This window comes from Rhinoderma darwinii, chromosome 8 (genome assembly GCF_050947455.1).
Source record: "Rhinoderma darwinii isolate aRhiDar2 chromosome 8, aRhiDar2.hap1, whole genome shotgun sequence".
Classification (NCBI taxonomy): domain Eukaryota; kingdom Metazoa; phylum Chordata; class Amphibia; order Anura; family Rhinodermatidae; genus Rhinoderma; species Rhinoderma darwinii.
In genome coordinates, this window is record NC_134694.1 from 104,057,240 (window position 1) to 104,084,202 (window position 26,963).

The 26,963-nt window shown below is 42.1% G+C and overlaps 1 protein-coding gene across 1 annotated transcript in view; it reads right to left on the bottom strand.

Moving 5' to 3' along the window:
- Positions 1 to 475: 475 nt before the first annotated feature.
- Positions 476 to 26,963, bottom strand: part of LTBP4 (latent transforming growth factor beta binding protein 4) — a 108,783-nt gene continuing 82,295 nt past the window's right edge. The window contains exons 14-32 of the mRNA XM_075836085.1: positions 25,518 to 25,643; positions 24,433 to 24,561; positions 22,616 to 22,741; positions 22,241 to 22,360; positions 20,416 to 20,541; positions 18,042 to 18,167; positions 17,310 to 17,432; positions 17,081 to 17,212; positions 16,616 to 16,744; positions 15,325 to 15,456; positions 13,027 to 13,170; positions 12,618 to 12,827; positions 10,952 to 11,014; positions 7,392 to 7,520; positions 6,308 to 6,451; positions 5,978 to 6,130; positions 4,302 to 4,814; positions 4,058 to 4,207; positions 476 to 1,596 (exon numbers count right to left, since the gene is read on the bottom strand). Coding sequence (XP_075692200.1) covers positions 1,448 to 1,596; positions 4,058 to 4,207; positions 4,302 to 4,814; positions 5,978 to 6,130; positions 6,308 to 6,451; positions 7,392 to 7,520; positions 10,952 to 11,014; positions 12,618 to 12,827; positions 13,027 to 13,170; positions 15,325 to 15,456; positions 16,616 to 16,744; positions 17,081 to 17,212; positions 17,310 to 17,432; positions 18,042 to 18,167; positions 20,416 to 20,541; positions 22,241 to 22,360; positions 22,616 to 22,741; positions 24,433 to 24,561; positions 25,518 to 25,643 — 2,924 coding nt within the window. The 3' untranslated portion in view covers positions 476 to 1,447. The remainder of the gene's footprint in view (positions 1,597 to 4,057; positions 4,208 to 4,301; positions 4,815 to 5,977; positions 6,131 to 6,307; positions 6,452 to 7,391; positions 7,521 to 10,951; positions 11,015 to 12,617; positions 12,828 to 13,026; positions 13,171 to 15,324; positions 15,457 to 16,615; positions 16,745 to 17,080; positions 17,213 to 17,309; positions 17,433 to 18,041; positions 18,168 to 20,415; positions 20,542 to 22,240; positions 22,361 to 22,615; positions 22,742 to 24,432; positions 24,562 to 25,517; positions 25,644 to 26,963) is intronic.

Below are 26,963 nucleotides of genomic sequence, written 5' to 3' on the forward strand. Positions count from 1 at the left end.
ACGGCGGAGTGGCCTAGTGGTTCCACATACCCCATAGCCGTGACACCTCAACAACTGTAGCGCCCAGTCACGTCTGATCTGACATCGGGCCTGGATCCATGTACTAGAAGCTATTGTTCACCCGACGTATGACTGGACAACCCCTTTAACAATTGTCAGGTGAACAATAACTCCCGATACATGGACCTGATTTTCCAACATTTATCGCTTGTCACATTTTAATAACTATTTTGTTTTCATCAAATATTGGTCCTCAGACATTTTTTTTCTTTGATTCTTGCAACCCAATGAATATTCTTATTTATTAGAATTAGTGGGCATCCTTACCACACTGTTTACTGTATTTTGTGTTTATTTTTTAGCTTGTTTCCATGTTTGCGGGAGCGGTTGGGTGGTCACATCCGACCCCAGATTGGAATGATTGTTGCTAAAGTCCTGTGTTTTATAGATCCTTGAAATAAATCAGACATAATAGTTCTTATTATATACACATATATAGTTTATTTCATTTTATGTTTTTTTTTAACAACGACTATAAAAGTGTATAAAAGTCACAATTCGCATTTGTGTAGAAAATAAAATCTGTGTCTCATTCCTAAAAAAATTTAGATTTTATAGCCTCCGCTGGGAGGCTGAGACCTAGAAATATGTGAAGACCCACAATATGAAGTGCCTGGTTAATCCAGTGGGTCTGAATGTATGGTTTGTGTTAGCAGCTATTACTGGAGACACATACTGATCCCTAGGACAAAGGACCCCTGAGGCTGCATATTGGATGAAGTGAAAGCAATCACTACTTAGAGAGTGTTTTTTGGGTGTTTTTGTATTCTTTTTTTATTATCTCATCCATTTATGTATTTCTGTTATGGCATACAAACCCAATAACATTGCTTACGCCTGGCTTCTTAATCCCCCTTTGCTATGGCGAAACCATTTATGTGACAGTACAGTAAATTATTTTACACTTCAGCTAAGGAGAAATTTTCTCAGACCTTGTACTTCAACCTTGAAGACCTACAGGTCAACGTGTGGAAGAAACGTCTCCATCCTTCCTGAATATACTACATGGATTGTGGCATTTCTGAGCCCTTCTTCCATCCATGCATCATTATATATATATGCTTTCTAACTACTGAATAGAAGACATTAAAAAGTCATTGCTTCCGTTGCCGATGTCCTTTAAGAAATTAGCAAATGCCACATGTGCCTCATCGGCCCGAAATCAAATAATACACAGATGACGGTTTTTAACATACAAAACTCTCAGGGTTTGCCCAAAAATTACTGCGCTAAAGAGACCATTAAACATTTGGCAATATATACAGAAAAATAAATATTTCCCTCCTGTCTTTCACGCAAGGCCCCCCCATTCCACATGCAACAATGTGGACATAGACTAGCCATCACAGGAAGTCTTTGGTTCTCCAAGGAACGGACAGTGTGAAATTTATTCCTGGGAGGGGACACAGTAGTTGTGTTGTCGAGACCGGACGAAGCCACGGGGACAGATACACTCATAGGATCCCTCAGTGTTACGGCACTGCCCATTCAGGCAGAGCAGAGAGAGATCCTCAGCCTCATCGCATTCGTTTATATCTAGAGAAAAACGTAAAGAGAGGACGTCAAGATATAGAATCATTGAATCTCAAGATGGTTTTCATTCCAAATTCAAGAATTACTCCTTCTTGTTATCTGAGCAATTATTCTGAGACTTTAAATCAAAATGTGCACGTCCAGAGACTTACCAACTCTAATGTCCATACAACAGAACAATTGCATTGCCCAAATACTTATTAGGGTATGTTCCCACGGCCTATTTTTGGTCGTTTTTCGGGCCGTAAACGGCCGAAAAACGGCCAAAAGTTTGAAAGCAGAACGGCTCCGTTTTTTTACGTGGATGTTTTGAAAAACGGCCGCGTAAAAAAAAAACGGCCGCAAAAAAGAAGTGCTGGTCACTTCTTGGGACATTTTTGGAGCCGTTTTTCATAGACTCTACAGAAAACAGCTAAAAAAACGGCCGTAAAAAACGCAGCGAAAAACGCGAGTGGCTTCAAAAACGTCTGAAAATCAGGAGCTCCGTATTTTCAGACGTTTTTGAGTTTCCGTGTGAACATACCCTTATAGGGTTTAATCACTGGGATCACTCCTGACATGCTGTTCAGTTGATGAGATTCTTAAACCAGACAGGGCTTCCGTCTCTCTCAAATCAGCTGGTAGGTGGAAGCACCCCAAGTCCATTTTGGCCTTAACCCCTCAACAACCAGGCCTATTTTGGCCTTAAAGGAACAGTGTCATCACAAATAAATTTTTTATATGTTAAAGATGTTAGTGCTTTAATAAAAACGTTTATATTCATTTGTGTGTTTGTGTTTTACTGTTTCTTATTTTTACACTTTTTCTTCCCTATGGGGGCTGCCATTTTTTGTTCCATTTCTGTGTGTGTCGATTAACGACACACACAGACATGGAATACGGCGTTCACAGTCCCATAGGGACTGTGAACGGCTCCCGTCCCATTGACTGCCGTGTACGGCGTCTGTGTGGGAACTGCGCATGCGCCGCTCCCACACAGTCCTATTCGAAATTGGCGCCGTCCGGCGCCATTTTCCTGTGGACCGGAAGTCGCGGCCGGACAGTAATATTACTACTTCCGGTCGCGGCTTCCGGACTTGTGCACATGGAACAGCGGCAGCAAACGGAGCGGACGGGCCGGAGGGAGCCGCGGCGGCAGGAGCAGGTAAGAGATTTCAATGTATGTTAGTGTTTGTGTGTGTTTACTACTGTATGTAAACCTACTACACTGTGGGTTACCTCAAAAAATGGCGACACACAGTGTAGGAGGTTAAACCTTTCAAACCCCTCGTTTATCCCGGCACTAGCCAGGATAAAGGAGGGGGGGATGCTGAGAGCTCACTAGAGCGAGGGCTTTTAACCCAATGTTGCAATGCTGCAATTTTGGGAACTAGCTCCATCTAGTGACCAAAAATGGGTAGTATTATAAATTAGAAAAAATTTATAATATTTCCTGACTCGCGAAAAAAATAAAAAAAATTTGAACAATGTTTAATCACCCACACACTAAATGTTTAATTTTTAAAAAAAAAACATGTTTTTCTGGCAACACATTCCCTTTAAGGACCAAGCATTCTTTTTCGTTTTATCATCGGCGCATTTCTAGAGCCATAACCTTTTTTTAATTTATTCCTTTGACATAGCTGTATGAGGACTAGTTTCTTGCAAGATGAGTTGTATTTTTCAATGGCACCATTTTGGGATACATATCATTTATCAATCAACTTTTTTTGGGAGGGGAATAGAAAAAAAAACAGCCATTGCCATTTTTTTCTCGAAGTCGGTATGATTACGGCGATACCAAATATCTATAGTATCTTTTTAACAAAAAACCCTTTTAAATAATTTGTTTTTGTGTTGTCCCATTCAAAGAGCCATTGGCCGCAGCATTTAAGGGGTCCGATCACGGCCGTTGCAGAGGTAGCCCGGCTGTCAGGCGCAATCAGAAGCTGGTGCATGTAGGGGTTTCTGTGGCAACTAACTGCCGCAGATGACGTACATGCACGTGATTCTGCGTTAAGTGGTTAAAGAGGACCACAACAATTCTGGAACAGTTTCTTAGAACTCCAAGTTGTTCTGTTATTCTATTTCTAGACATCATTTTTAGGTAAATATTTGGTAGCAATACATTTACATGTCAAGGCGAGCATGGGATATATAATAAGTATATGTTATGTATGTTTTTGAGAGTTTTTTTTTTTTTTAAACATTATGTGGGGGAAGTTATTAAGACTGTCATTTCATATGCCAGATCTCTGGAGTAAGATGCACTTATGAAAGTAGGCGCATCTCTGTCCCGTCTGTGCGCCAGAGAGTCAAATCTCTGCCAGCTACGAGTCATCTTAATGGCTAAAATTTTCAAAATGTCCACCCCATTGCAAACATCTTTGAATGAGCTGAAGATCAACACACCATTCCCCGTGGATCTTTCTGCCAGGGAACCACTGGGTTCAACTTAACCCTTAAACACTGGTCTTTATCTTACCAATGCATGCCATTCTTGTCATGTCCAACCTGTAACCATCATAACAGTCACAGGTATAACCCTCTGGGACTCTAATACAGCGACCATTTTCACAACCATTGAGGATCCCACACTCTTCAGCTTGAAGCCCTTCAAATTGCTCATATCGGTCTGCGGGAAACAAAATGTTGTTAATGTAAAGCACGTCTAAAAGCATTGCATACATAGAACCTCATTAAGCACGTGTGAAATTGCTTTGTTTTACCATCATATGCTTCTCTCAGTCCAGCTCTCCAACTAGGGAGGCCATCTGCATCAAATCCTCCAGGCCTCCATGACGGTGTCCTACGTCCATCCTCTAATCCATCCCCAGCAGAGCTAGGGCTTCTAGGTCTGGTACGTGGTGGAGACGGTCGCAGTCTGGGATCATACGTTTCTGCTCTTCGGAAGGGTGGTCTTGGCTCATCTAAACCTGTATCTGGATATGAAATATCAGACTCAAAGTCTGGGGACTCAAAAGGAGGGAGGCTGTACACAGAGTCTCGCGGACCATAGGGTGGCTGTAGACGAGATCCAAACCCCACTCCAGGAGGTGCAGGGTAGGCTTCATATCCAGGTCTCACTATTCCAGGAGCGGGGTTAGCAAAAGAATCAGCTCCATATGGGACGCCATAACCTGGACCATATTCTGATCCATATTCATAAGGATCCAGAGAAGGAGGTGCTGGATTTCCATATCCTGGAGATCTCAAGCCACTGCAGAGAGTTTCAAAATCATCTGAAAATAATAAATAAATCTTAGAAAAGCCGGGTTATATTATACTATACTGATAAATAGTTTATATGGGAACCTATTGAACTGCATCAACAGATCTAGAAAATGTAGGAATCTATTTCATTGCTAGCACTGAGAGCAGAGATTTTTCACCGGAGCAGAATTAAATGTTCTTTAATGAATATATGATATTACTCAGGGCTACATAAGCTGTAATTCTTCTATGAAACGGCCCATACATATTATTGACATGTATATGGGTAACTCCTAACGTTTAAAAAGGTTGTCGGAGATCAGAAAAATAAGGTTTGCTTTTTTTTTTTAGAAACAGTGCCACCTTTGTCTATGTGTAGCACATGGTATTGCAGCTCAGCCCATTCAATTGGATGAAGCTGACCTGCAATACCAGACATAACCCATGGGCAAGAGTGGAGCTGTTTCTGGGAAAAGAAAAGCACACCCTATTTTTCTATTCTCAGACAACCGCTTTAAAGGGTTGTCCCACAAAGGACATTTAACTCCTATTCACGGCAGAGGTCATAAATGTCTGACCGCTGGGGGGGGGGGGGCTACTGCTGGGACCCACACCGATCACTAGTCCTGAGCCCCCTCCTTCTCACTGCACAACCACATTGAGAAGGATTTTGAAGGGAGCGGTAGTCACACATGTGCCCTGACGCTCCATTCAATGTTTATGGGGCTGACGGAAACATCCTATCCTGTGGATAGGTGATAGATATCCGTCGGTGGACAGCCTTTAATGAAGATTTTTCCCCTCCCCCTAATTTTGGATAGCTAGAATATTTTCTGAGGCCCCATGCACACGACCATAGAATTCGTCCGTAATTGTGGTCCGTAACTACGGTCCGCAATTACGGACCCATTAATTTCTATTGACCACGTACACCTTCCTGTATATTTGTGGGAAGATGTCCGGGCCGTAAAAAGCCTCTGCAAAAGATAGGACATGTCCTATCAGACCTATACTTTGTTATGGGAGCACAGGCTGAAAATGCAGACGACTGTCCGCGGCCGCCAGCGGCCGGCCGTGCCCATAACTGCGGACCGTGATTACGGGTACGGCCGTGTGCAGGGGGCCTTATATTGTACAACCTCATATAGGAATTCTTCACCATTGTCTATATTTCTTGTATTCTCACTCTTACCTGAGTCTCTGGCTGGGCAAAGAGCACAATTCATGCCCCAGGCTTCCCCATACAGACAGCAGCATTCTGTGTATGTTGTCTGCCTCTCCAGTAGAAGGCGCTTACACACCAGATCTGCTCCAACTGTTCTCCAGCACAAGGCTATAGTATTGTCTGAGAGTGAAAAAGTGCAATTACAATTAAATAAATGTATATCCTTTATGAAGCAGCAACATAGATATACAGAACCAAGGCCCAGGAGTAGGAGAGGGATCTATTAAATAAGCTTACGATCTGTGAGGCAAATGGCATATAATACAACAGTCCCATTTTTTTTCACAGTCCACTGACCTATAGCCTGGCTTGTGTTGGTGACGCATCTCCTCAGCGATGTATCAAGCACTAGCGGGGGATTGCATGTGCAGAAATAGGATCCAACTGTATTTATACATTCTCCACCCTCACATACATCGTCCTCTTGACATTCATCATTATCTGTAGGTGAAAAAAAATACTATAATACTTGTCATTACATCTATGTCCATCTTGCGGAGGAAGTTCCTTCGCAACTAAAAAGGAGGGTGTCCAAGATTAGAAAAAAAGGGTCTGTTTCCACTCCCCAGAAACAGTGCCACTCATTTGCATAGGCTGCATCTGGTATTGCAGCTCAGTAGACTATTTAAGTGCACAATTATTCCTAGCGCTAGCAGAAATAGCTTACGCGTTTTAGAGTTTTAGAGTTATGCAGGATTCTTAGTTACTAACAGATATAATGGTATTTTAGGAATATGGTAAGTTATATACATGGCTGTAGCTATAGGGGGTGCAGAGGTTGCAGTTGCACCTGGGCCCTGGTGCATGATGGGGCTCAAAAGCCCCTTTGCCACATAGGCAGACACAAGTATTATAAATGGCACATAGTAGGTGGGGTGCCCCATTACAGATTTTGCATTGAGGCCTAGGAGCTTCAAGTTATGCCACTGCCTGATTATGAGCAGTTAACATTAAATGGCGCCCCCTTATGTCCTAGTTTTGACCAGGCAGCTATACAAAGGAGAAAGAGAGAGGGTTTGGTTACGCCAATATTGCACTAAATTTGTATATCTATCATTATATAAGTTTAGATTCAAGTTGAAACTATCTTTATATATTAGGGAAGTATATAAACAGTAACCCCATAATATACTTATACTTCTCTTATCGGAGTCGATACCTTTATGTTTGAGATCAGGCAAATAATAGAGCAGGGCAGTAGTTTCCGGAACCTGATCGTTCTGTAGGGCAATGAGGGGGAATTGGAATTTTTCATTACATGCTGATAAAAAGAATATATACATTTTGGGTTTTCCCTTTATAGGATTTAAGGTCCATGTGAAATTGAAGGTGCCCAATAAATGTTTAGTAGATATTTACAATTATGTTTCAGGACCCTTACCTACACACTCCATGTGGTGGACATCATAGTAGTAGCCATTAGAACAGTAGCAGGCAAACAGCGGATCCTTGTTAAGACATACACCTCCTTTGCACAGTTCTGGCCCAAAGAGCTTGCATTCATCCACATCTTAAATATAAAAACATGGTAAAATATATGTAGCAGCCTAATAAAATTATATAAGTACTAGCATCATTATAGCCTCCTGCAACTGAGGCTCCTAAGTTTAAACAGTCAGGAGTCAAATTATTATTTTTTGTCACCAGCATTTACACAAGACTGTGGACTATCCGGCGGCAGCATCCTCACTAGACTGTAGACTGATCGGTGGCAGAGTTTATAATAGATTGTAGACTGACCGACTGCAGCGCTTATATTAGACTGTGGACTGATCGGAGGCAGCGTTCACACTAGACTGTGGACTGACCGGAGGCAGCATTTACACTAGACTGTGGACTGACCGGCAGCAGCATTTACACTAGACTGTGGACTAACCGGCGGCAGCATCTACACTAGACTGTGGACTGACTGGAGGCAGCATTTACACTAGACTGTGAACTGACCAGTGCCAGCCTTTATACTAGACTGTAGACTAACTAGCCACAGCGTTTAAACTAGACTGTGGACTGACCAGAGGCAGCATTTATCCTAGACTGTAGACTAACTAGCCGCAGTGTTTACATTAGGCTGTGGACTGACCAGTGCCAGCGTTTATACTAGGCTGTAGACTAAGTAGCCGCAGCGTTTACACTAGACTTTGGACTGACCGGAGGCAGCATCCACACTAGACTGTGAACTGACCGGTGGCAGCATCTACACTAGACTGTGGACTGACCGGAGGCAGCATTTACACTAGACTGTGAACTGACCATTGTCAGCGTTTATACTAGACTGTAGACTACCTGGCCGCAGTATCTGTAGATTGACCGGAGGCAGCGTTTATACTAGACTGTGGACTGACTGGGGGAAGCGTTTACACTAGACTGTGGAATGACCAGTGCCATTGTTTATACTAGACTGAAGACTAACTAGCCGCAGCGTTTACATTAGACTTTGGAGTGACCGGAGGCAGCATTTACATTACATTGTGGACTGACCGAGGGCAGTGTTTACACTACACTGTGGACTAACCGGGGGCAGCATTTACACTAGACTGCGGAGCATTTACACTAGACTGTGGACTGACAGGCGGCAGCATTTACACTAGCCTGTGGACTTACAGGTGGCAACATTTACACTAGACTATGAATTAATCAGTGACAACATTTACACTAGACCAGTGGTTCCCAATTGGGGTGCCGTGGCACCCTGGGGTGCCGTGAGAACCCTCCAGGGGTGCGCGACACTCCTCTAAACCACTGCCACGGCCGTGCTTTCTCTCCTCCTCCTCACAGCACGAAGTGCATGTGAGGAGCAGGAGGAGATTTTTTGCAGCTCCCTTGTACATAGCACCCCCCACCTCTGTAGATGGCCCCCCCTTCCTGTACATAGCGCCACTGTAGCTCCCTGAAGGAGCGGAATGCCCCTGTGGCCGGGGATTCCGCTTCTGGGAGAAGCACTTGATGTCTCTGTCCATATATGGACAGTGACATCAGGGGTAACTCCTGAAGCGAAATCCTCATCCACAGCGTTGCCGGCGCGGAAGCCGGTGATTCGGCTCCAGGAGAAGCCTCTGACGTCGCTGTCCATAAATGGACAGCGACGTCAGGGGCTTCTTCTGGTGTGGAATCCCCGGTTACAGCGTCGGCAACGCTGTGGGGGGGGGGGGATTCCGCTTCAGGAGTTGCCCCTGATGTCACTGTCCATATATGGACAAAGACATCAAGCGCCCTGTCCAGGAGCGGAATCCCCGGCCACAGGGGGATTCCGCTACTTCAGGAGGGAGCTACAGTGGCGCTATCTACAGGAAGGTGGGGGGTGTTACCTACAACTGGGCGTGTGTGGCACAACCTACGGGGGCGTGTGTGGCACTACCTATGGGGGCGTGTGTGGCACTACCTACAAGGGGGCAGTGTGGCACTACCTACAAGGGGGCAGTGTGGCACTACCTACAAGGGGGCAGTGTGGCACTACCTACAAGGTGGCTGTGTGGCACTACCTACAAGGGGGATGTGTGGCACTACCTACAAGAGGGCTGTGTGGCACTATCTACAGGGGGCTGTGTGGCACTATCTACAGGGGGCTGTGTGGCACTACCTACAGGGGGCATCTGTGAGTGGGGGGCTGATGGTCATTTTACTGTGAGTGGGGGGGGGGGCTGATTGTTATTTTACTGTGAGAGGGGGGCTGATGGTCATTTTACTGTGAGTGGGGGGCTGATGGTTATTTTACTGTGAGTGGGGGGCTGATGGTTATTTTACTGTGAGTGGGGGGCTGATGGTTATTTTACTGTGAGTGGGGGGCTGATGGTCTTCAAGTGGTTTCCAACTCTGACCTCCAATTGAAATGACTAGGAGGCAGAAAATACCTGTAGCGCCCGTTTGGAGTGCTATTTTGCCTGCGCCTTTTGCATCAGCTTCAATAGCTTAAAAAAAAATCAAAAAAGGTCAAACAACGCTGTCAATTCAAAATCTGCCTCAAAATACCTGAAGGAATTTTGAGGCAGATTTTTTCTGCCTTACAAAAAACACTGTGTGAACATACCCTAAGAGCGTAGTGCTTGTTTTTAGCCATTTTCGCTAAACAACTTTTGGTTGGGGTGTCCTGAGGACATTTTTTTTCCAGGGGTGCCTCGAAAGGTTGGGAAACTGCACTAGACTGTAAACTGACCGGCGGCAGCATTTACACTAGATTATAGACTGACCGGCAGCAGCAATTACAGTAGACTGTGGAAAGACTGACCGAACTGTTTACAGAAACCAATGTGCTCTAGGTATCTGTAACTACAGCTAGAGTGAGCATTGTAGTTTACTGCATATTGTTATAAATTGAGCTCAAGAATAGCACAGTTTGCAGTAAGACCATTACTCCCTCTAGTGGCAGCTGCCGGCAGCCAGAAAGGGGTTATCCGAGTTCCTAAAAGGTTTTACTAATGGCTGCAAATCACATGAATGAACAAAACAAGCAGTACTCGCCTATCTTTTCCTCCGGCATTGCATCGCTGACGCTCCGACGGCACTCCCAGTGATTGTTTACATGCAGGCAGCATGTGACCGCTGCAGCCAATCAGGGGGCTCAGCTATCATGTGTTGTATTTTTTGGCATTACGCTGAGCCGTCTCATTGGCTGACGTCATTTGTGATAAATGTTGGCCTATGTCTATGCAGCAGGGCTCCAGGCTTAAAAATCACCTAGCATTTGGCTCCTAAGTCTAAAAATTTAGGAGCCAAATTATATTTTGTAGTTGCATTTTCAACTATTTTATTCGCCATCTGGAGCCCTGCAAAGGGACAACCCCTTTGATCTCTGTATTTATGATTAACTTCAAATAAGATGTTACAAATTAATGTAAAATGTGGAGGTTAGTAATATAAATACTAAATATTAACACCACAGGACCCCCTTAAATTGACGCCGCAGTTCAATACACCAAATAGCATTGTACCAGGCCTACCACTAACCTCTGGTTCCTTGACCTGATGTGATGTAGCCCACTCCCTCAGGACACAGCCTTCGGTATTCGGCTGAAAAAAATAGCAAAGAAGATATTGTATGTTTTACTGACTATCAGGTAGTAGAATGATAATGTGAGAAAATAGTTTTGTCATCAATGGGAGTAATATTAAAAACCAGGACAGAATCAAGTATGGCCCAAAAATAATAAGTAGAACTGCCATAATACTTCTCCAATAATTTTGCCTAAATAGCATCTATCTATCTATCTATCTATCTATCTAACTATCTATCTATCTATCTATCTATCTATCTATCTATCTATCTATCTATCTATCTATCTATCTATCTATCTATCTATCTCATATCTATCTATCTATCTATCTATCTATCTATCTATCTATCTATCTATCTATCTATCTATCTATCTATCTATCTATCTATCTCATATCTATCTATCTATCTATCTCATATCTATCTATCTATCTATCTCATATCTATCTATCTATCTATCTCATATCTATCTATCTATCTATCTATCTATCTATCTATCTATCTATCTATCTATCTATCTATCTATCTCATATCTATCTATCTATCTATCTATCTATCTATCTATCTATCTCATATCTATCTATCTATCTATCTATCTATCTATCTATCTATCTATCTATCTATCTATCTATCTATCTATCTCATATCTAATCTATCTATCTATCTATCTATCTATCTATCTATCTATCTATCTATCTATCTATCTATCTATCTATCTATCTATCTATCTATCTCATATCTATCTATCTCATATCTATCTATCTATCTATCTATCTATCTATCTATCTATCTATCTATCTATCTATCTATCTATCTATCTCATATCTATCTATCTCATATCTATCTATCTATCTATCTATCTATCTATCTATCTATCTATCTATCTATCTATCATCTATCTATCTATCTCATATCTATCTATCTATCTCATATCTATCTATCTATCTATCTATCTATCTATCTATCTATCTATCTATCTATCTCATATCTATCTATCTATCTATCTATCTCATATCTATCTATCTATCTATCTATCTATCTATCTATCTATCTATCTATCTCATATCTAATCTATCTATCTATCTATCTATCTCATATCTAATCTATCTATCTATCTATCTATCTATCTATCTATCTATCTATCTATCTATCTCATATCTATCTATCTATCTATCTATCTATCTATCTATCTATCTATCTATCTATCTATCTATCTATCTATCTATCTCATATCTATCTATCTATCTCATATCTATCTATCTATCTATCTATCTATCTATCTATCTATCTATCTATCTATCTATCTATCTATCTATCTCATATCTATCTATCTCATATCTATCTATCTCATATCTATCTATCTATCTATCTATCTATCTATCTATCTATCTATCTATCTATCTATCTATCTATCTATCTATCTATCTATCTATCTATCTACACAATTCTGATAATCTGCATTAGTGACAGCAGGGGCATTGAGGTATTAGGATAAATTATCCTGATGTATTCCAAGTCAGGAGCTTGCGCTCATTCAGGAACATTTTATGAGTAACTGTGTACTCCCTAAATATGAAGAAGCCCTTCAAGACAAATGGCCTAGAAGACGTTCTTTGTTACCTGATTCCATGCTGGGACATCTCTGGATCTGGCAGGCTTGTCCCCATCCTTTACCAACTGTACAGCAACATTCAACCTGGCTGACATTTCTGGAAAGCACGTTCTCACACACATTGGGGTCCTCAAGGTTGTAATAACATTCCTTAAAGCCTGGGGTAGGCACAAATTCTACCCTGGTTAAGGCAGTGTTGCTTGGATATGCAGGGCGGACTGTAGTAGAGAAGAAATCAAGGTGTATAATGGTAATTTGACTTCTGGATATCATAAACTAATACGTACAAGTCAGACAGAGATGAAAAAAATTCTTCATCCATTCTCCAAGATTAAAAAATTGTCCTCCTCAATTCCACCTGCTCTTGTCAGCAATAAGGTACAGTCTTATATACTAGATCTCTCATGAGTCTCTTACCAATAGAGGACGTCACTATACACTTTCCGAACATAGGGTCAAACTCTTCATTGCTGTTAGGGCAGATACAGAGGACGGATCCTTCCACGTTCTCACATAGTGCTGTCCCACACACTCCTTGTAATGTCACGCACTCATCGACATCTGGAAGAGAGGAAACACCATCGTCTTGTAACATAGTCAGCATGTAATATTGCAAGAGAAAAGACACATTACTGTAGAGTAGGCTCCGAAACTATATGTGACAATGGGATTTGCTCGCCCGGAGACCTAAAAAATACTTGAAAACGGTTTACTGTAAAAAAAATTAAGAAAATTTGGGTTGTACCAAAAAGGAGCAAAGCCTGTCATTGGTAGAAGCATATATATGTATATTTATTGTTTTATTACATTTACTATTTTTTATATTTTTGCCCATACATTTTTTTATCACTAAACTGAATGAACCCAGATGAGTTTGATTCATTGTAGTTTTTGGTTATTTGTATGAAGGGGGCACAGCAATAAAGGGCAGAAGAAAAATCAAAGTCTGGGCACTGCGTGAAAATGACCTCAGAACAGGAGGATATATGAAGTGTTTTTTTCTGGGATCTATTCAGCTTTTGCACTTTCTTGTAGGTATATACTAAAAAGACCTGTTTCCAAGGCAGAACCCGATCTACATCAGGCTATGGCTCCCCAGTGACTTTTGGTGTCTCATGCCTGATCCTATGGGGGGGGGTTTACCAATAATCGCAAGAATTTCAACTTGGTTGGAATTTTTAGGATGTTCGCAAGTTACCCGCAACTTTTTTCTCTACTGTCGCGCAACCAAAATTTGCTGTGTAGCCCTGGGTTTATACACTGTTTTTAGTGTTGGGGCTGTTCAGAACAACTGCCAAAAATGAGCATCAGTCTTCAGATTTTTCTTCTCACCATTTATATTTTAGCTTGTTTTCTGTCAGAAGGATAAACCTCTAAAAGTAATTGATCTTTTTTCATAAAAAACCCTCATGTGATGTGCACTCTTTAAGGCTGGATTCACACGAGCAAGTTCGGTCTATAAAGGACGGAACGTATTTCGGCCGCAAGTCCCGGACCGAAAACACTGCAGGGAGCCGGGCTCCTAGCATCATAGTTATGTACAACGCTAGGGGTCCCTGCCTCGCTGCGGGACAACTGTCCCGTACTGAAATCATGTTGTCAGTACGGGACAGTAATTCCACGGAGAGGCAGGGACTCCTAGCGTCGTACATAACTATGATGCTAGGAGCCCGGCTCCCTGCACTGTGTTCGGTCCGGGACTTGCGGCCGAAATATGTTCCATCCTTTACGGACTGAACATGCTCGTGTGAATCCAGCCTAACCGTGAGCGGAATTTAGTGGTCCTTTCATAAATGCACTCAAAGATAAAGAGGTTGTAAAAAAAATCTCTGTTGAAGAAAATGTTGGTGACAATATAACCCATTTTGCCAAAAAATAAACAGGGGGGACATGGACCACAAATACGGCCATATAAAAGCCTTGCATCCTAACATTTGATATCTACATAATAAAATTATTTAGAATGTGAAGCATAAAGGTGGAGTCCTGTTTCTATAGGGATATGAGGCAAGGTGAAAACTTTGTCTCAGGCGGTACCCTTCCCTGGCTGCAGGGGGCAGCATTTTGCTGTTTACCTTAGGCAGAAAAAAAAGGCAAGAAGCCAGTCTTATGGGGATCCTTCTTTGCTTTACAGATTGGAATGATGTTTAAAATAGTAGGATAATGCATGGAATAGGAAATAGACACCTCTTCAAGAAAACCTGCTGCAGTCTACATAAGACCTGTGACTTATGAGAAGAAAAAATATACTTTATAAAGCTAAAGGAATACAGTGAACTCATAGTCGAGTCCATTGTATTCATGAGGGTAGCGCTCTCCCCGTCTTTCTCAGAATTTACTGATGGGTCAAAGTGTAAAATATGAAATATAAGAAAAAGTGGAAATAATACTTTATTTTTATGACTGTATCCTCTTGTTCGGCCCACAATGAAGGCACTCACCCACACAGTGCTGATCGCCCCTCTGCCCCTCATAGCCCTGGTCACACAGGCATTGGTGGGCTCCAACTAGATTGAGGCACAAGGCATGCTCCCCGCAGACAGTCTTATTTAGACATTCGTTGATATCTGACACATGAACACACCCGGTATTAGGACTTAAAGAAACATTTCTTCCTTTTTTAGGTTTTGATTGCAAGATGGTAAAGCCGCAGTCACACCACTATGTGCGTCACCATTTTTGCCTAGCAAATTGATTTACAGATTGTCTTCTCACCAGTACAGTCTCCAGAAGAAGAAAGCTGATACCCGGGCTCACAGTCACTTATACATTTGTATGATCCTGGTGTGTTCTGACATCGCATTGATCCACAGATTGAATCTCCATATTCCAAACACTCATCTATATCTACAAAAAGAAAAAACAAGCATGCATGACCCGACAATTTAGTTGGCAAGAACGTTTAACTTGACCTTTTCAATGGCTTTTGTTGTGTGATAAAATGGCGCTGCAGCAAGTTATCAGAGTCAAGTTGTAAGAATAGTTTTTCGTGGAATTTCGAAAAACAAAGCATTTCCTCTGGTTCTATGTTCATGACACCTCATTTGGAGCCCTTGGTCTCTTTCACAGATTTCAGATAATTTTGTCCCTTAAGGGGTTTTCCCAGAATTATAAAATATCACCTATCTACAGGATAGATGATCATTTTCTGATCGCTGGGACCTCCACTGATCAGAACCCCCAGGTCCTCCTCACTACACCCACCGCAGTGAAGAGGGGCTTGAATGGAGCGGCGATCGAGCATGCGCCTGCAGCACCATTCAATGTCTACGAGAATAAACCAAACAGCCGAGCACTGTACTCGGCTGTTTCCATCATTCCCGTAAACTTTAAATGAAGCGGCAGCACACATGCTCGTCCGTCGCTCCATTCAATATCCTCCTTACTGCTATTGAGCAGTGAGGAGGAGTGAGTAGTTTGGGCCCCCCCATTCTTTAATGGGTGTGGGTCCCGGCAGTAGGGGCTCGCGGCGATCAGAAAATTATGATTTTTGGAAAACCCCTTTAACTATTTAAAGCAGATCTGTCACCTCAATATGCTGCCCTTGGTAAAAGCATTGGTTGTGGGCTGGAATACGGTGCCTTATGGAGGCAATATATAGTGGCACATGGTGTGGCTATGGGTCCATAATACAGGCCTGTAGAGGGTCAGTATACATTTGTGGTGTGCTTGAGCCCATTATATAAATCTGTATCCAGAAAATACAGATTCAAAAGCTTAAAAGGTCTAAAATATAGTTAAATAGTATATATATATATATATATATAACATTTTGACAAAGAGAAGGTGGAAAAGGAGATGTGGGAGTAAGGAATAAGTAGTCGAGGTGGAAAAGGAAGGTCATGGAGGAAGAAGGAGATGAAACTAGGTGGGGGGAGTTATGGGAGGACCCCTAAGCTGACAACCTGAAGACCTCCTTATGGACTATTTGAAATGTTTTTGAGTAGTCAGCCTCATTGTTTTGCTGAAGCAATCAAATCTTCAAAACCACATAGAAATAACATACCTAAACAATGCTGACCCTCGCTGGACATCTCATGACCCCAGTTGCATGTACATCGGTAGGAGCCAATAAGATTCTCGCAAACTGCGTTGTCTCCACAAATTGTTGAGTTATTAGCACACTCATTGATATCTATTGAGAGAAGAAGACATTGAGTATACTATACTTTATTTTAAAATTAGAATAACTCATAGCAGTGAAGGTGTGCAGACAATAACCCTCCCAACCTGTTTTATTCTGTAAAAAATATATAGAAAATATACGTAGAGTGTCTGTGCACAAAGACAAGTAAGTGATACTAGGACTCAAGCAGTACAAGAGCAAGCAACCTGCAGCGACCAAACATATCATTTCTCTCTGATCGACCGCTAAGGATTACAGCACCACTCGTGAAGGTCCGAACTTTGCATCCATAAAAATGACTATACCAGAACATGAGGAAGAAATTATGGACATATATATCCTTACCCACACAGTCACCAGAGGTTGTCACTCTATATCCACTATCACAGGATGCAATACACCTATAGGACCCTAGTGTATTTTCACAGGTTTGTGTACCACATACGGATGCTCCTCGCTCGTGGCATTCATCAATATCTGGCGGATAAAATATTTATTATTTCACAGTATGGTTAAGTAACAGGACATTTACTAGATAACCAATTCATTCTAATGGCAGGATCGACCATCTCACCTATACAATTGGTATTGTCCGGAGTGGCTCTCAAACCGGTTGGGCATAGGCACTGGAAGGATCCTACTGTGTTGGTGCACCGTCCTCCTTGGCAGAAGGTGCTGGTCTGGCATTCGTCATTATCTTTTAAGAATACATTAAAATACATTGATGATAAGGAACACAAATATGATCTGCCTAAATCCCTCGCTCTGTTTAAACATTAATAGTATTATAGTACATGTCAAGGGAAATTTCCAATGGACATGTCTGTAAATAACATTCTGATGTCAGAACCTGACGATTATATAGGGATGAGCGGAGCAACACAGGCGCTGCTTATCTCTTCTTCTCTTCTTGTAGAAGCAGTCTGTTGCAGATTGTAGGAGGTTCATTCTCCAGTGCCAACCACTGATTTAATGACATGAAGAGGTTCTTCAGCAGCTGCAGTGTGTATTATACAGTTCTGTGTCCCAGAAAATGAAGAGGGATTTTTACATAAATTATGAGCAGGAATTTCCTTTTTTTTAATCCTATCATCCATGTATGTGACTAACGTAACAAGTGCTATGACACCCACCCAGACAGCGTCAGCCCTTGAGGCTGTATCAGGCATGGCACGGTGGCTGGCAATATTATGAGTGTGGCTGTCACTAGTAGGTGGACACTGGTGCTTATATATACTGCATATACCTAACCTTTGGTGGGCAGTGCTTTACCTTTTTTATGTATAGCCAAAATTTCTGAACTTACCAACACATGATGTACCATCGGGAGTAGTAACATAGCCCTCCGCGCACACACATCTATAGGAACCTTCTGTATTCTGGCACTCGCCACGTGGAAAACAAAAGTCTCCTTCTAGACACTCATTAATGTCTGCAATAGATAAAGTATGTAGTAATTATACCATAACCAACATTTAAATGTCCAACTTCAGTTTTATTCAAATGGTTATTCCCAACTCACATATTTGACATATCCACAGGCTATGCCATAATTGTGTGGTAGGTGCGGTGTGGGTCCCAACTCTGGGACCCACATCTATGAGGAGAACGGGGGTCCCCTGACTCCCATCCCGCATCCAGGCAGAGAATTAATGAAGAGGTGGCCATGCATGTGCATGGCTTTCTCCATTCAGTTCTATAGGAGGTACAGAAACAGCCAAGCAAGCATGCTCGAGTTGTGCGGAAGTTGGGGGACTCCCATTGTCACATAGCTGCGGGTCCCTGGGGAGAGAAACCATTTATGGCATATTCTCTGAGTTGGGAATACCCCTTTAAGTATTAAAATTGGCAAAGGGAAGGAAATTAACAAGGAAGAATAGGGGACTGGGTGGGAGTGTGGACAGATAGGAGGGGGTATTCGGAGGAGGTAAAGAACAAGCACAAATATAAATTACTTGCATTGTTGAGAAGAGCATGACATGATTATTAGGGGACTATGGATGTACAGATTTTAGGGGATGAAGTTGTTGATTGTTAAAGTAGATTTGTTTCTGTAAGTTTGTCGGTCTGCTTAAAGGGGTATTTAGATAAATATGGAATATCCACAGGTTAGGGCATAAATGTCCGACAGGTGGAGATCATAGTTATCTGGAAAGTAGGAAAGTAAGAACATTTCTTCAAGGGCTATTAAAAAAAAAATGGTAACAGGAAGAAGGTAATAGCAGAGCAAGAGGCCTAAAGGTGAGCAGCTCTGGTTTCAGACAATCATTGGCCCTAGAGGAGATAACATCCAGGGCATTTTTTATTAATGCTGATTTAAAGGGGTTTTCCACTCTGGAAAATCCATATTTGTTAGAAGGGTCCCTTGACAATAAGCTGATTACAAAGTGCCCCCCTGTAATTTGTGGGTAAACCTGGCAGTAAGTGCCCAATTTTCCTGCAGTGCCATCACAGGGGAAATTCAGCATTACACAAGGTCCATTTAAATCAATGGGTTGTATGCAGGCACCAGAGGGATTAACGAAAGGATGCCTTCTGACTGAGGCTGGCTAGGGAGGGGGGTATTCCATAATAGCGGGCAATTTGCCATAGGTTCCACTGTTTAACTAGAGGTGGAGCCAAGTTTATAAAAGTTTGAACCCAACAAATTTTTTCCTTACCCAGCATGTTCTGGTAAAAATGTTACATTTTTATTTTTTGGGCGGTGCGGGCTCTGGGCAATGCACGGACCGTGAAAACCATAGTCATGTACATTGGCCCATAGGTTAGCATGTGTTTTATACTATCCGTAATTGCAGATAGTATACTGCTGCAAAACTACGGTCGTGTACATGATGCCTTAGGGAGTTCTCCGGGCATTTTTTATTTATGGCCCTACTCCCGGCACCCCTACTGATTAGCTGATTGATGGGGCCACAGTGTTTGTCACCACAGCCTTTTCCCGATTTAAAAGCACAGCGCCGTACACTTCCATAGCAGCTGTGCCTGTGATTGCAGTTCCCTGGCACAGTCGCTACAGATGCGTACGGCGCTGTGCCTGGTAAACAATAAAAAAGCAGTGGCGAAGAACATCACAGCCCCTTCAGTCAGCTGATTAGCGAGGTTGCCGGGAATTGGACCCCAACTGATCTAATATTAATGACCTATCCTAATGATAGGCCATCAATAAAAATGCCCGGAGACTTTATGGACGCTCTTCATACCTAATTGTACATGCCTGTGTCTCTGTCTTTCTCTTATCTCATTTATAACTGGTGAGTTTTGTTTTTGTTCAGGTTTGTTTTTGTTTGGCTTTTTCTTTCTTTCTTTCTTTTTATAATAAACCTCAGCATGTCCTTACTCTTCTTTATATACATGTATGTATTATTTGAATATATAATGGTTTATTTTTGTAAACTTGCTGATGTGTACTGCTATGGAATTTTGTTTTAGCTGCTGTTCCTGATACATTTTGTACATTCCTATTCTGTAACATCTCTGATGAACCTTATGGTTCAATATCCTACTGTGTATTTTCTATTTTGTCAATAAAAAATATGTTTAAAAAAATATATATAAAAATGCCCGGAGAACCCCTTTAACTTTTCAGCAGAAATAATTTGGATCTGTCATTGGTGTTCTTTAGACTGTGATTTAAAGAAGAAGAATATTTTCACATAGATAACTTGCGTTCTTCTGACCTGTGCACTGCTTCCTGTCACTGCTCAATCTGAATCCAGGGGCACATTCACATTGGAAAGAACCATCAGTGTTGATACATTTTCCATTGGGCCCACAAGAAGACTCAGCCAGACACTCATTAATATCTGGACAGAAGGGAAGAAATGGATTAATACAAAATATTTTTTTTAATTATTTGATCAATTACTTTTTAGTGGCTTAATATCCATTTTTTTTTTTCATTTTGCTTGCTATTAATTTTACCTTTAATATCCACGGCAGAATTTTCAGTGTGTATTACAAATATACATTAGGTGCTACCATTTTGAATACGTCATAGGGAACCTGTCAGCAAGATAATGCTGCAAGCTGCACGTTTTAGTGACACGTGCATTTATCCTCTTGAACTATGTTTTACCCTAAAGCGCTGCGGTGTTTTAGAGAAACCATCGTTTCAACACTAACTCGAGCCCAGTGTTACATGCTGAGCTCGGGTAAGAGTATCCATTGGGGGGGTTCCCCTCCGCCCTGCTCAGTATGATTGACAGGTCTATACACATCAATAGGATAGTGCACCTGTCACTCAATTATATTGCCTGCATTTAGGACAGCATGATTTTGCTGACAGGTTCCTTTTAAGTGTATGTACGCAAAGGCACCAAAAAATGGCTAAAAATACGGGGGCTTAACGCCTTTAAACATCTGCCCATTGATTTCAATGGGAAAAACAGAGTTCCGTTCCCATGGAGCGTTTTTTTAACAGCTGCGTCAAAAACCGCCTCGTAAAAAGAAGTGCATGTCACTTCTTGAGCCATTTTTGGAGCCATTTTTCATTGACTCAATAGAAAAACAACTCCAAAAACGACTGTAAAAAACGCCGCAAAGAACGCTAGTTGCTAAATCAGGAAATCAGGAGCTGTTTTCCCTTGAAAACAGCTCCGTAATTTTCAGCCGTTTTTGATTCTGCGTGTGAACATAGCCTAACTCTGAGCAGCTTCTTCTCTAGTACACTCCTAGTCAGTACAGACAGAGAAAGAAAACAAAGACACCTCTAGAAAGTGCTAACTGGATATACATTTTTTACAGCTAGTATTGAATTGAGTAGGAACAGTAAAAATCTGTATGCATTGAGCTCCACTTAGTGGCGGAAGCAGATAAAAGCTATGACTGTGTAATGGGAAGAATGGGAAGCAGTGCAGTGCCAGGACCCTCATACCAGTGGGCCAGCAGTCATGAGGTCTGCCACTATGGCAGGTATGCTACTGCCTTTTGGGAATGTTAAGGCCTTGTTCCCATCTGCATTGAAGGCTCGGTTAGTGGCCTCTGTCGAAGCTTACGCGAAAAATACCATAAACAATAGCGCAGCATGCTGTGCTATTGTTTCCAATAAAACCACGGACACCCCGATGGAAAGCCGACTGAAGCCGGTTGCGTCCATGGTGCAACGGATCCTGTACTTCCGGTTATTCCCTTGTTCTGCACCTCTGACGAAGTAGAACGGAATCCTGAACGCAGATGTGAACTAGGCCTAAGGAGGACACAACAGAATACTAGATTCATGCACGAAAATTACCTTTTGTAAACAGAGAAAGGCCTTGTTCACATCTGCGTTGGACATGCAGTTAGGGGCCTCCATCGCAGATCCGGCCGAGACTACTGGAATAACAACGGACACACTGACAGGAAAGCCGACGGAACCCATTAAAGTCAATGGATTCCCAAGACCACTGGTGGTGTTCGTGGTGCAACGGAACCGTCGCTTCCAGTTTTCCCCTTGTTCTGCTCCTCTAGCGGAGCATAAAAACGGAAACCCTAATATGTCAGGTAAAGTACTATGACACCCACCTACGCAGCGTCGGTTCTGGAGTCTGTATCCGGCATGGCACTGTCTGCATTGGAAGGACCCTGGGGTGTTGACGCACTCCTGACCTGCACAGGCTCCTGGATTCTCACACTCATTAATGTCTATAAAGAGGAGACGGAATATTACACTAATGATTAATACATGATGACATCCCACCAGAACGGCAAATCTGCCGATTTATCCACTGATACAGATTGGCTGTTCAGGACACGAGGAAAAGTTGGGTAACAACCCCTGATGCAGCGGTAATGGCAGCCATTTTTATTGTAATTTGGTCGAGGGGACTGAAATACATCAGCGGTTCATATAAAGGTGCACTAATACCATTCATAAGACAAGTAGCTCAAGCATCTTACCAATGCAGTCACTGCCTTGTGGGGTCAGTCTGTAGCCAGTCGGACAAGAACAGCGGAAACTGCCTGGAGTGTTCAGGCATCTTCCAGATCCACAAGGACGTGGTATCTGGCGGCATTCATCTATATCTATGTGGAGACATTAATAAACTTAGGATAAAGACAAGTGCACAAACAGAAGCAAATGTAGAATCAGAGTGAGGCCTCATACACACAGCACAGTCCTTGCACCACTGTATAGTGCCCTACGCTACGTATGGCACTAGATTCTCAACCTTGAATACCTCTGTAATATAGCATGCAATGGAACGTACCAGAATTTCTTTTCTAAGATTTTGACCTCTGTACAGAGGTACAGTATAGGCCCATAGATCTCTATGGGTGCCATGTTTCCGAGCTCTTAAGATGGCCATCTGAATAAGTCTTGAGTCAGGAACTGAGAACTTTTTGTTGTCCCTGCTGGTACATTGCAGAGAAAATAAGCATTTATTTTGGGGCACCCTAGCAGATAACACCTGGTATTAGGGGCTGCTGATAGCAACACCTCAACATCCTCTTTATTGGCAAAGATGCCGAGCACTATCCTCAGCAGCCCCATAGAAATGAATGCAGCGGTGGCCGAGCATGAGCAATACCGCTCCATTCCTTTGGGGCTCCCAGGAACGGCAAGGTAGGGCTCCCAGCGGCCGGTCCCCACCGATCAGAAATATATCACCTATTCTGTGAATAGGTGCTAAATCTTAATTATGGAAAAAAAAACTTTAATTCATTTTAATATTGCTTCGTATTTATTTTTTTTCATTGTCAGGAGACTCTTTCTGGACCTTGCAATTCACATCTTTGAGCCTGAAAGTGTCTCTTGTCTGTGTGGTAAGTGACAATGACTCTGGCCACCCCAATACAATGTCCTGAGCTTTTGTCACTGTCATGCTAAATAGCCTTAAATAGCAATATGTGGTGTTTCTGCAGCATGTGCATGGATTTCTGCACACCCCATTCATCTCAGTCACAGAAATTTCTGCAACAAGTCTGCTGCGTGTGAATATACCCTTGCTGTCCCCTGGGCAAGCAGCTGCTTTCATGGCAGAGACACCAAGAAAGCAGCTGTTTAGGATTGTGTATTACTGTCATAGAAGCTCATCTTCCACCAAGTACAGAACAGGCCGTCTCTGGTTGAGCTACTTGGTCGAGCGCCCATAAGACTACATGTCCCATGAGTGGAATTCAGGCATAATACAGAGTATACAAAGCAAATAAAATATAGCAAGGGACCTACTTACAGGTATCTGCAATTCAGTCTCTCCAGGTCCTATATACAGGTGTGGTGTCTGAGCTCTCAGCTCAAGGACCTTCTCGGACCATAGCAGAGTGGCTTAAAGAATTATATGAGATTAGAAAAAAGTTCTGCTTCTTTTACAGAAACAGCGCCATTCTTATCCTTGGACGGTGCCTGGTATTAAAGCTCAGTTTAATTTACTTGAATAAGGCTGAGTTGCAATACCAGACACAGCCTATGGACAAGAGTGGCACTGTTTCTCGGGGGGAAAAAAAGCAGACTTTTTTTTCTAATCTCATATATCGCTTATTTATGAGAGTACACATTACGCATTAAACCTTTATAAAGCTAGCTGGGTGATGATTTGTGTTAGTAGATAAAGAACTTTATGTACTATGTAGATTGTTGTTATTATTATTATTATTATGTCCACTGATTTGCTACACTGTTTCTGCTTCACTCTAATTCGCTTCTCTAATTGTCCTCAGCACGACACATCTTGCCATCTAATGTAACTGGCAGTGTGTGATCGGCATTTACTTACCTTGACAATCAGTGCCCTGAGAGTTGGCAGTAAACCCTGCAGGACACACACAGCGGTAACTTCCAGGGGTGTTCTCACATCGACCATTCAGACACAGACGTCTAGGAGTTAGGCGACACTCATCGATGTCTATAGGAGACAAGCAGGTGTCATACTTTTTATTACCACACAATATACTCATATAATGCCACTGTACTATATCACCAGGCACTCTAATGACCTGTATACGATTGGTATTGAGGGTGCAGTCTTTACACCAGGCATTGTACTATAAGATAATGTATGAAAAACTAACTGTCCCACTGCATTTTAGGAACTAAGCTGTTAGGGATGTGACTGTCAACAAGCTTGTCGACTGTTCTCAATAACAACTAGCAGAATTGCAAATACAGCTCTGAAGTATAACACTGGCTGTAACTGAGGATAAGTGCAAGATATGTAATGCAATGTATTTACGGAGTTAGTCAACTTTTTATATAGATAATATCTATGTATAAGCTGTAAAGTGGAGCAAAATGGTGGATATACAGTCTAATATGACTGGTGGTATTTTTTTTTTCTAATGCTTTTTTAAAAAAAAAAAAATTTTCCTAAATTTTTTGGAGCAAGTAAAGATGGGCATTTGCAACAGATGTTACATTGCCTTGGTGTTTTGCAATTTAGGACCACCACATATCAATGAATTATATCCAACATGCCCCATATGAGCAATATAGGAAATATCAACTTGTATAGTCAAATAGGTTAAATTAGGGTGAGTACATATTTGTGCTATACATTACTATATACTACAAGCATATGGACCTCGGTGAATTTGCACCTTTTGCTACCCCTATTATTTTGCCATATCAGCCAGCAGTTCCATTTTTCACATGACTGTCCTGAAAACCAGACCACAACATTATTGTAAATTTGCATGAAAGAGGGTTGTCCCTGGTCTGGGTGGGGGGGGGGCTCAATACGTTAGGATTGAAATGATGGGAGATATGGGTTGCTTTGGAGCCAGAGAGAACCAGGTACATACAAAGACCATTATATCTCACTAAATGAGCCATCATCAGTACCATATCATCGCCATACATTACCTACACACGTGTTCCCTTGTGCATTAAGGCTAAAGCCTGATGGGCAGACACATCGGTAGCTGCCAGGAGTATTTTCACATCGTCCATTGGAACAGAGTTGTTGTCCACTTTTACATTCATCAATGTCTGCAAGGAACAATCAGAAGCCTGAACTCTATATTAGTCACTGCAGGATATATCTATCTATCTATCTATCTATCTAATCTACACCGTGTTCAAAATTATTATGCACATTGGATTTAAGTGTCATAAACATTTAATTATTAGTTTTTCAATTAAGCTCATGGATGGTATTGTGTCTTAGGGCTCTTTGGATCATTGTAATCAATCTCAGACACCTGTGATAATTAGTTTTCCAGGTGTGCCCAATCAAAGGAAAACTACTTAAGAAGGACGTTCCACATTATTAAGCAGGCCACAGGTTTCAAGCAATATGGGAAAGAAAAAGGATCTCTCTGCTGCCGAAAAGTGTGAAATAGTGCAATACCTTGGACAAGGTATGAAAACATTTGATATTTCAAGAAAACGTAAGCGTGATCATCGCACTGTGAAAAGATTTGTGGCTGATTCAGAGCACAGACGGGTTCTTTCAGATAAAGTCATGAGGAAGGTTTCTGCCAGACAAATTAATAGGATTAGGAGAGCAGCTGCTAAAATGCCATTGCAAAGCAGCAAACAGGTATTTGAAGCCGCTGGTGCCTCTGGAGTCCCGCGAACCTCAAGGTGTAGGATCCTCCAGAGGTTTGCAAGTGTGCATAAAGCTATGTTTCGGCCACCCCTAAACAATGCTCACAAGCAGAAACGGTTGCAGTGGGCTCAGAAATACATGAAGACTAATTTTCAAACCGTGTTGTTTACTGATTAGTGCCGTGCAACCCTGGATGGTCCAGATGGATGGAGTAGTGGATGGTTGGTGAATGGCCACCATGTCCCAACAAGGCTGCGACGTCAGCAAGGAGGTGGCGGAGTCATGTTTTGGGCTGGAATCATGGGGAGAGAGCTGGTAGGCCCCTTTAGGGTCCCTGACGGTTTGAAAATGACCTCTGCAAAGTACGTAGAGTTTATGACTGACCACTTTCTTCTGTGGTACAAAAAGAACCGTGCCTTCCGTAGCAAAATTATCTTCATGCATGACAATGCACCATCTCATGCTGCAAAGAATAACTCTGTGTCATTGGCTGCTATGGGCATAAAAGGAGAGAAACTCATGGTGTGGCCCCCATGTTCCCCTGACCTCAACCCTATTGAGAACCTTTGGAGCATCCTCAAGCAAAATATCTATGAGGGTGGGAGGCAGTTCACATCAAAACAGAAGCTCTGGGAGGCTATTCTGACATCCTGCAAAGATATTCAAGCAGAACCTGTCCAAATACTCACAAATTCAATGGATGCCAGAATAGTGAAGGTGATATCAAAGAAGGGGTCCTATGTTAACATGGAACTTGG